Source organism: Amia ocellicauda, chromosome 7 (assembly GCF_036373705.1).
Source record: "Amia ocellicauda isolate fAmiCal2 chromosome 7, fAmiCal2.hap1, whole genome shotgun sequence".
NCBI classification, from domain to species: Eukaryota; Metazoa; Chordata; class Actinopteri; order Amiiformes; family Amiidae; genus Amia; species Amia ocellicauda.
In genome coordinates, this window is record NC_089856.1 from 7,555,959 (window position 1) to 7,566,496 (window position 10,538).

At 37.1% G+C, this 10,538-nt stretch overlaps 1 protein-coding gene across 1 annotated transcript; it reads right to left on the reverse strand.

Moving 5' to 3' along the window:
• Positions 1 to 207: 207 nt before the first annotated feature.
• Positions 208 to 10,080, reverse strand: LOC136752654 (tubulin beta-4B chain-like). The gene is made up of 4 exons (XM_066708153.1): positions 10,018 to 10,080; positions 3,824 to 3,932; positions 3,081 to 3,191; positions 208 to 2,147 (listed from the first exon to the last, which is right to left on the reverse strand). Exons 1-4 carry the CDS (start codon positions 10,072 to 10,074, stop codon positions 1,090 to 1,092), a joined length of 1,335 nt encoding a protein of 444 aa, XP_066564250.1. The 5' UTR covers positions 10,075 to 10,080; the 3' UTR covers positions 208 to 1,089.
• Positions 10,081 to 10,538: the final 458 nt, after the last annotated feature.

Sequence of the window (10,538 nt, forward strand, 5' to 3'; positions counted from 1 at the left end):
ACCTGAGCTCATTTAAAACTATTAAGCCAATAACACAAGAGTGGACACTTATCCAACCCAAGCTATTCCAGTTTTTATTTTTAATACATTTCCTACATATTTCTAGAATATATATTTTTCACTCTGAAGTTATGGGGTAGGATGTGTAATGCATTTTAATTCCAGGTTATAAGGCAATAAAAGGTATGAATTTTGAAAAGGAGTGTAGACTTTCTATAGGCACTGCTCTAATATCAATTTTGAAGTTCTGACCTGTGACTGGTCACATACTGTAACTTAGTACCATCGCTTTTCAAAGAAACGCTGTTCAACCTTTCCACCAAAATGGCTAACTGACATGGTAACAGAAAATGAAAAACAAAACTATATATAAAAGATGCTCCAGACATGAAAGACATGAAAATAGTAATTTATTGCAAATTAAACTGAATTTGCTATCCAGCGTCACATTTGCTTGTCACCTTCTTTTTCCTTCCCATTTTGACATCAATAGCAGTTTTAGGCAAAAACAAAACTGCTCAATAATTTTAAGTTGTCATTTTCCATATATTCTCTCCATCCTAATTTCAATCATAAAGATGCTATCCTATATGTCATTTAGAAGTCAGAACATATTTACACAAGGATGAACAAATTAAGTATAATTTACGTATCCAGTTCTGGAACATTGAACTATTGGTGTACTTAGTATACTTGTCACATGCATTGAACTCCTTTGCATTGAACTTACAAGTTTTGAACTCCTACAAACTGAGGTTTGATAAACTAGTGGCAAAAAGACAGCAAAAAGGGTTTTAATCGTTACTGAAACAAAACTGACATGGTACATTATGTTTTCTTTATAAAATTAAATTCAGATCTTCTTATTTTGTATTTTAATATATGCAAGACATTAAGTGACAATGAGAAACAAAACTATCTTGATTATTGGAAAAAGGAGTGGAAATATGTACCTGCAGTCACATCAAAGAAAAGATCAAAAACACATCCAACCTTTTTCTTATGTGGAATACAATACATTTGTGCAGAAACAAAACAAGGTTTACAGAAGGTCAGAAAGAGTAGAAACCTTCTGAGAGAAAGTAATATTTAGGCAACTTCTTCTTCTGCCTCTTCCTCAAATTCCTCTTCCTCAGCAGTGGCATCTTGGTACTGCTGGTATTCAGACACAAGGTCATTCATGTTACTTTCAGCTTCTGTGAACTCCATCTCATCCATGCCCTCACCGGTATACCAATGGAGGAAGGCCTTGCGTCTGAACATGGCAGTGAACTGCTCGGAGATGCGCTTGAACAGCTCTTGGATGGCTGTGCTGTTTCCAATGAATGTTGCTGCCATCTTGAGCCCCCGAGGTGGGATGTCACAAACCGCAGTCTTGACATTATTGGGAATCCACTCCACAAAATAGCTGCTGTTCTTGTTCTGGACATTCAGCATCTGCTCATCCACTTCTTTCATGGACATACGCCCACGGAAAACAGCAGCTACAGTTAGGTAGCGACCGTGACGGGGATCGCATGCCGCCATCATATTCTTGGCATCAAACATCTGTTGTGTGAGCTCGGGAACAGTCAGGGCACGGTATTGCTGACTCCCTCGACTAGTGAGAGGGGCAAATCCAGGCATGAAGAAGTGCAGGCGTGGAAAGGGCACCATGTTGACCGCCAGTTTGCGCAGATCTGCATTGAGCTGGCCAGGGAATCGAAGGCATGTAGTAACCCCACTCATGGTGGCAGAAACCAGATGGTTCAGGTCCCCATAGGTAGGAGTTGTGAGCTTGAGTGTACGGAAGCAGATGTCATACAGAGCCTCGTTGTCAATGCAGTAGGTCTCATCTGTGTTTTCCACCAGCTGGTGTACAGAGAGGGTGGCGTTATAAGGTTCCACAACTGTGTCAGAAACCTTAGGTGAAGGTACAACGCTGAAGGTGTTCATGATTCTGTCAGGATACTCCTCACGAATCTTGCTTATGAGCAGAGTACCCATGCCAGATCCAGTGCCTCCTCCAAGGGAATGAGTGAGTTGAAAGCCCTGCAGACAATCACAGTTTTCTGCCTCCTTCCTCACAACATCAAGAACAGAGTCCACTAATTCGGCCCCCTCTGTGTAGTGTCCCTTTGCCCAGTTGTTACCAGCACCGCTCTGACCTGCAGATGAGGATACACACAAAAGAATCACACCATTCCATTTCTGACATTTTACAGCAGAGCGATAAACCTGCCATGCCAAAAGACCTGTGCCCTCATGTGGGGACTTTACTATGTTAGAATAGCGATTATATTATGGTAACAAGCTTATACACTATGAGCCTTGCTACAGCTACACTGAACACATGCACATGTACAGAGGAAACAAAAGAAAAAATCTCATCATATTGTAACAAAAGCCCAGGGCCCCGTTCCTCATACCTGGTTTAACTAATGGTTCAGGCTAATCAGCCAGATTCAGTTAATCTGATAACTCTCAGAGTCAAGCTATCTCCTATGGTAACTTTACTCAGTTGGACTTTAAGCTTGCTTTGAGGAACGGAAATAGACAGATTTCTGACAAGATATCCTGAAAGTTATCTGGCTAACTTAGTTAACCAGTTACGAGGGGCCCAGGTCAGAGGATAGAGATTTACTATGGGTCTTTCACTTTCTTAAGGCAAGGAGTACAATTCTCTAAATTGTGTCTAAAAAAGTGGAAATCCTAATCAAAGAAAAAGAGACTGGTGTCCCACATCTGTCTAATAATATAAAAGCCTTCTTGTTATTACAATACTGTGCATCATAGAAGTAGGACTAGGAGGGTGACAGAAAGCAGGAGAGAGAGAGACACCAGTTCTTACACTATACCAGAATTATTAGCTTTATTTGGAGGAGGTATAGATGTGCTATACAGCCATTGTTTTTACAATGTATTGTCAAAGATCCAAAGGTAAAAACTGTAGCACGTTTTCTATTTGTATGCTTTTTACATGTGTAAAAATATAAGAGATAATGCTTTGGATTAGGAATATTCTGGAATCTCTTATGAATTTGAAGTTAGATTTTGACATTTTAGTTACATAGTTAAACATTAAACTAACTGTTACTCACCAAATACAAAATTATCAGGCCTAAAGATCTGACCAAATGGTCCCGACCTCACAGAATCCATGGTACCTGGTTCCAGATCCACAAGGATTGCCCTTGGGACATATTTACCACCTGCAATTGGGGAAAAAAGTATACACACAAGATAAAATCTACTTCAGGAATCAGTAAAGAAATACATATAATTACTGTACAATGTATTTAGTGTATGTGGTAAGACTAGGTCAAATCATTATGCCAAAACTGTAACTGTAAATGGGATTTGTACACCCTCGAACGGTAAATATTAAATATTGTGGACGACACAAAGAAGCTTGGAAAGATGTATGCTTGGAATAACAAGAAGAGAAATAAATGAATAGTTCCAAAAACAAACAAAAATGTGACATGGCAAAATGGACAATGGACTAGACATATTACCAGAAGATCAAATCAAAGATGGACAAAGGAAGTTATGGAATGGATCCAAAGAGATGAAATAAATACCTAGAAGACGACCACATAGAAGATGGGATTTTTTCAGGTGCAGCATGGAAATAGGAATCTATTGATCAAAGCAAGCAAATAAATCTTAAGGAGGCATTAATCCACTAGTGGATCAATATAGGCTGCTGCTGTTGTATGTGTGTGTTTATTTATAACAAAAAAACGACCAGATGCAATATACATATTGAAAGACGAGTAGAACCAATGTTCATCTTGAAGAACAGAGAAATTTGATTACTGATCCAAAGAGGCTGCCTCACCTGTGGCTTCATTGTAATAGACACTAATCCTCTCAAGCTGAAGATCGCTGTCCCCATGGTAAGTTCCTGTTGGGTCAATACCATGTTCATCACTGATAACTTCCCAGAACTGTAAAAGTAAAATTAATGCAAAGTTGGTTAGAGGAAATCCAATCATAATAATAATCTTTAAAAGATCATAAACCTTTCAATATAATATGAAACACATATACTTCCTTACTGAATCTAAACTGAAATTTAAAATGATTGACAAATGTAATTACAGTACAAAACATCACAATTATAAATTTAATTTACAACAACTTGCAACAGTGACCTCTTGTGTTATTAATTGATTTAAAATGATCAGTTATTACAAATGATCAATACAGTACATAATTACAATGTGACTAATTAAATAATAACAATAATATAAGATAACCAAGTTCATTTTTAAGTTCAGCTCCACATATGAATAAAATTACAGACACAAAGAAAATTGCAGTAATTATTTTACTTTTAGTGCTAACTTCTTGATTTAGCCATGGATTCTAGTTTAAAGAATCAAATAAGGGGGAAAGCCAAAGATTTCATTTTTCCATATTGCTTATTTTTTCCCATTTATATACTTATGAAATTATTTGGCATAAGCCCAAGGGGGCCCCAGGAGCCCATGTTTGGGAATTTTAAATTCTGAAAACCCGGGTCTGGATTTGAATCCCGGGTGTGGAAATGCTTGCGGGAAAGCCGTTCCCGCCCTCACTGGCCCAAGTATGTATTGCTGCAAACACAGAGACATTGAAATGTGGGAGGAATAACTGTCAATTTTGTATGCAGCCAATCACTTTGCAGGAAATGCTTGTCAATCACTTTTTATGTGGCCAATCACCTGCAGAAGATACTTGTCATTCATCAGAGGAGGGAGGAAACAAATATGTCCTGTGCCCCATTCCTTCTACCTGGTTTAACTAATTCAGACTAATCAGCCGGATTCAGTTAATCCAATCATTTTTAATTTAAGTCAAGCTATCTCCTATAGTAATTGTCTCAGCTGGACTTTAAACTTGCTTTGTGGAATGGAAAAAACAGACTTCCGTCAAATTATCCTGAAAGTTATCTGGTTAACTCTACAAGGAATGGGGTCCTGGTATTTTAAAGTTGTGGCAATGTTGTGTGTTAGCACATACTATGTAATGAGGTGCATTTACATGATGTATTTCCACGCTTAACTCATCAAAAGTAATGTTAACAAGTTTAATGTTAGCTACCGGATACATGTCATCATATGCATCTCAAGGCAAGAAAGTTAAGATGTTAACTATCTCAGTATGACTATAAAAAAGAAACATAAAACATAACGTGTGGTGTCATGTGCATCTTTAACTGTATAATATTTAATTATAATCAAAAGTAACATTCACAAGTTTAACATTAGCTAACCAGCTAGTTACATGTCATCATCCCGAGTTAACAAAGTTAACTTGTTAGCTATCTGTCTTACCAAAGCAAATGCTTTAAAAAATATATATATATATATATAGTGTTATGTAATGTAATATGATATACAATAACGATAAAGATGCACATTATATATTAAACATATATTGTCAAGTTACATACATCACTGGCAACTGATATTCAGCTCCAAGTGCTTACAATAAAGGTGATTGGCTGCATAAAAAATGACTGACAAGTATCTTCTTTAGGTGATTGTCTCCAGGTCTGCAGTAATACCCTACTCCTGGTCCCGCCAACGGAGTATTTTTAAAATGACCAATCTGATGCACATCATCTACACAGCAAAATCTATAGTGTTAAAATTACAGTGTTAAAATGTAGTGTTAAAAATCAGTGTTGTTTCAACACTCATTGGTTGAAATTAACACTCTGAGAGTTAAACCAAGAGTCAGTGTTAATACTGGGTGTCAAAATTAAGAGTGTTCAATTAACACTGTACTGGTGTAAAACCAAATAACTAAACTATCCCACAATGCATTGTGGTAGTTTCCAGAATAATTGATACTTTGTGTTTTGTGTTATGTTTTATTTTTTATTTAAGCGTTTAATTATTGTGTAAATTTTAATTATTGTAAATTAATTATTGTTTGAGTGTAAAATGTGTCTTTACCCGCCAATATATTTATATTTGTGTTTTTGTACCCTAAATTTGAAGCCATGTCTTTGAGTCAACACCTACCAAATTTATTTTCTTTTGTGTATTTCTCTGATTGTGGTGGTGCTTGTGAGTATGACCTGAATATACATGACCAGTTTGCTTGGACTCAGGTTTCCCTTCGTAACCAGAAGGGGGACCTGGAGTAGACCCTGAAGAGATTGACATTTGTTTTTTTGTTTCAGCAGAGGTAGTGTGGAGGTGACCCAGAATCCTTTGGAGTTCCTGATCCAGCGGTGTTCCTGTTCCGGTGCGAGGGAGGCCCAGCTGAGGACAAACCACCTGAGGGGAGCAGCCGAGGACCGAAACCTGCCTGGACCAGTGGGACCGAAGAGCAGGGAGGACCTTGATTGGTGACCAGGCAGCGCGCCCTGGTGACCAGGACCAGGCCCAGGCCCCAGAGGGAGGAGCGCAGCCCACTGGAGCACTGACGCTGGTCAGACCTCTTCGCTGACACCAGCCCACTGGAACCTCCTCCTCCTCAAAAACAACCACCACCACCACCACCACCACGAGACCAGGCAAGGACCAGGCCTCGGTGTGCCGACTAGGCCGAATCTAGTTTTCTGTTCTTTTTGTTTAGTTTTTCTTTGTTTTGTTTTAGTTTTTCTCTGCCTTTATCTCACCTCTCCCTGATTAGGATCTGCGGGGAGAGGCCAGAAGCAGAGGAGGCCAACCAGTCCTGAAAGTACTCTGTACTTCACCCGCCCCACTGGAGACAGCTAAGCGGCGATGGACTTTCATACCTGTCCTGCAAAAAGGTATGGACTTTGCTCCAAAGGACCTAAACTGTCTGGTGAAGCTTCCGCATGAAGACAAAGACATCTTCGAGGTAAGCTTTGCTAATCACAACCTGCTAGAGGAGTGCTACAGCTTCTATAGAAGAGTGAAATATGGGGTGCTGGTGGGTTTCATGATGATAATCCTGAGCCCGACCTGACACGCTAGTCTCAGTGGTACAGACATGAGTGAAGCTTCCCATGTGCACCCGGACTGTCTCTCTGTCTCTCTCTCTCTCTGCAGGTCTGTGAGGAGCCGAGACGCCGGCGTCTAGACAACATCCACACAATGTGAGGGCATCAGCGAGGCGATCACGGCCTGTGGAGGGGGAACTCAGTATATCAGAGACTGGAGTAAAACACCAGCACTGGGAAGCATAAGAAGAACATCTATACTGGGGAGGGCCTGGGAGGGCCTCCTCTACAGGATTGATCGTCAAAGTATTTGTTTTTTTTATTTGAAAATAATATTTACTACTGTTATTGTATTTAAATGTTTTTAAAGCACTGTTTTCACTTGTTTAAAGATGTTGCTACTTTTTTAAGTTATTTGATGCATTGACCATCTTTTAAAAATAAAAAAGGAATGCAAGACTGTTTTGTTTTGTTGAAACATGTTTAGTTTTGATTTGTCTAGTGCATTCACTGTTAATTACAATGCATCAGATTGTTTTTGAAATTATTTTAAAATAGTTATATTCATTGATTGTTTTGAGACACATTCACTTTGATTTTAACCTGAATCTTAGAAATGATTTTTAATGAATTTTAGAAATGCATTAAAAAAAAATTATAATCATAAGTATTAAAATGTTGAATGTTTTTTTATTATTGCTATGTAAAATACTCAACTTAATAAAATAGTATGACCGGTTTGCTTGTCTTACTGGGTCTGGATATTTACTTATTTTCTTAAACGTTAAGTATAAAACCAATGAAATTACAATACATTTTTAGATGTATATTTGTATGTATATATAAAGGACTGCTAGTGTTGGGATCCCAACAATGCATGAGTGTTGATTTAAAACTTTTTGGATGGTTTCGCATGTACACTTTAAAAGAGTTGATTTTAACACCTACGGTGTTACATTTTCTAATGATATTTTGCTGTGTAGTGTTGCTTACACTGGTACATTTTTGACTACCTAGTGTTGGGTCAACATTGAGCACAGTGCTATTAGCACTCAAAGTGTTTAAAATTAACTCAGAGACACTTTTAAAAGTGTTGATTTAACACTTTTGTGGTGGTTCCCATATATACACTTCAAAAGTGTTAAATTGAACACTCATGGTGTTAAATTCGATCATTCAAATTCGCTGTGTAGAAATGGCAGTTAAATGGCTTGTTTTTCTTACTTATTATGTGCCTTCCAAAAAGATGTTGCAAAATAAATACCATCCATTTATTACAAATCCATTTTAGTTGCACCTGGTGACTTTTTTGACACATAATAATACTGGCCTCACTTAAATCTAGTAGTTATGTTCTGCTCTTTTCCAGTTTTGAGGAACCTGAAATAATGTGTCAGTATAGTATAGTAACTACATTGCTTATTTATATTAAGTTATACAAATAATATGTTCAATTGTAGATCATTTTGTCTATTTTTTTTCAACAAATATATATTTTTTAAACCTTTCGGTATTCTAATTAAACCGTTCATTAGTGAAGCAGTGTAGGCTCAGTTGTCTATGCAGCACTGCGCACAAATGGAGGGTGATCGGTGCCAAAATTAAGATTAACGTGATTATGAACATGAAGATGATTATGAAGATAAACATAAAGATTAACATGATTATGAAGAGGAACATGAACATAATTATTAACATGAAGATGCAGACCATCCGCTTTTACAATGTTGCAATAGAAACTGGTCGGAAGTCAGACATCGCAGAGCAATGGTGAACAGACGTGTTTCAATGGAAGTTAAAACGTAATAGTTTCCATATTGTATTTTGTTTGTTTTTATTTGGGAAAATGTACAAAGACACATCTACTCACTCACACGGTCGCTATAGATAAAGGGAGGTGTTAAATTAAGTCCTACATTTTACTGTATTGCATTTATTTTAGGCTTTATACAATTTATTGCGGAGCTATAGAACACATATACAGATATAGGTAGTTGTGTTCTTAATTTATAAGTTCACTTATGGTTAAATAAATACATGGACATTTAGGCCTATGTATAAACATTTGTTTATCTATTTATTTCAACATTTAAGTGTTCAATCATTTATTTACCGTTTGCCTCTTTGCTATTTACATTTCTCAGTGCGCTTCTACATTTCAAAGCGTCTCTTTTCCTTTTTCGATGTGACAAAACCCCCATCTGTCAATCAGAGCTAGTGGGCGGTATCCGGTACGCTTACTGGCTAATCCAATGCACATAATCATCTGCATGTTCATGTTAATTTTCATAATCATCTGCATGTTCATAATCATCTTCATCAATCAAAAACAAAAAACAAACAAAAAAACGGACATGTCCGGGAAAAGGCCGTAACTAATAATATATAAATCATATAAAGCCTAAAATGACGTAAATGTAGGACTTAATTTAACACCTCCCTTTATCTATAAGGACCGTGTGAGTCTGCATATCCATGTTAATAATCATGTTCATAATCATCTTCATCTCCATGTTCATAATCACGTTCATCTAAATTATGTCACTGATCACACTCCTTACGCACATGAGCCTAACCTGTATTGAACAGAAAAAAGAAAGTTGGCTTATATAAACCATAACATAGGTTTGTAATGATGGAAAACATTAGTATTATTACTACTACTACTACTACTACTACTACTACTACTACTACTACTACTACTACTACTACTACTACTACTACTCAATTTCTTAGCAGACACCAGGTCCGGGGGGTGTTGGCGATATGCGGTCCGGGTGTATACACGGGATCGGCCCAGCGAACTAAAAAATGCTTATCCAGGGTGAATTACAATTGTTACAAGATATCACATTATTTTTTACATTTACCCATTTATACAGCTTGGTATTTACTGGAACAATCTAGGTAAAGTACCTTGCTCAAGGGTACAACAGCAACTATCAGACTAGAAAGACACACATACACATATAAATATATAATATTCAACAGTGCAAAATTCTGGGAAATAATTAGATTTTTATAGTGGAAATAATATATGTATTATCATAACTGACAGATCATAGTAGTTAAGATTACACTAATAGTATCACTGATGTTGATGATAATAACAATGCATTATTATTTACCTTAGCTCCAATCTGGTTTCCACATTGCCCAGCTTGAAGATGAACTATTTCGCGCATGTTGATGCTCAGATGTCAATATAAAGATAGTTTTTTCCCTCTGATGTAACACCCGCAGACAGATGCTAACTCTGATGCCGTCGCTGCCCTGAATGCAGGCGCTGGACTGCGCGGCCGTACACTTGCGCTATACTGCAGCATGACGTAATCTCCAGACCAGCTACATACAAGTTAAACCTACTATGGATTAATTTAGTAACAGTTCCTCGATTAATAATATCTTCAACACAACTGAGTTTAGAAATAAAATGTTAAGATTAGGCCACTGCTTTTTTATTTTATTTTCAAATGCTTTTATTAACCAGTTTAACAGATAATTTTCAAATACCAAAAAAGTTAACTTTGTGCACTGTCAGGGGTATTCTCTTGCTCCCAAAATAAGTCAAAAGACTGAAATAAACAACAGCTTTTTGGATATAGTGCCTCAACTCTATTTTAAAACAATCATAATTTGGAGTTGATTT

Excerpts from the sequence above, each read along its gene's own strand:
- LOC136752654 (XM_066708153.1), bottom strand. The coding sequence starts at position 10,074 with ATGCGCGAAATAGTTCATCTTCAAGCTGGGCAATGTGGAAACCAGATT. Across the intron at positions 3,192-3,823 it reads CTATTACAATGAAGCCACAG|GTGGTAAATATGTCCCAAGG; the intron begins GTGAGGCAGCCT and ends CCCCAATTGCAG. Across the intron at positions 2,148-3,080 it reads GCCTGATAATTTTGTATTTG|GTCAGAGCGGTGCTGGTAAC; the intron begins GTGAGTAACAGT and ends CCTCATCTGCAG.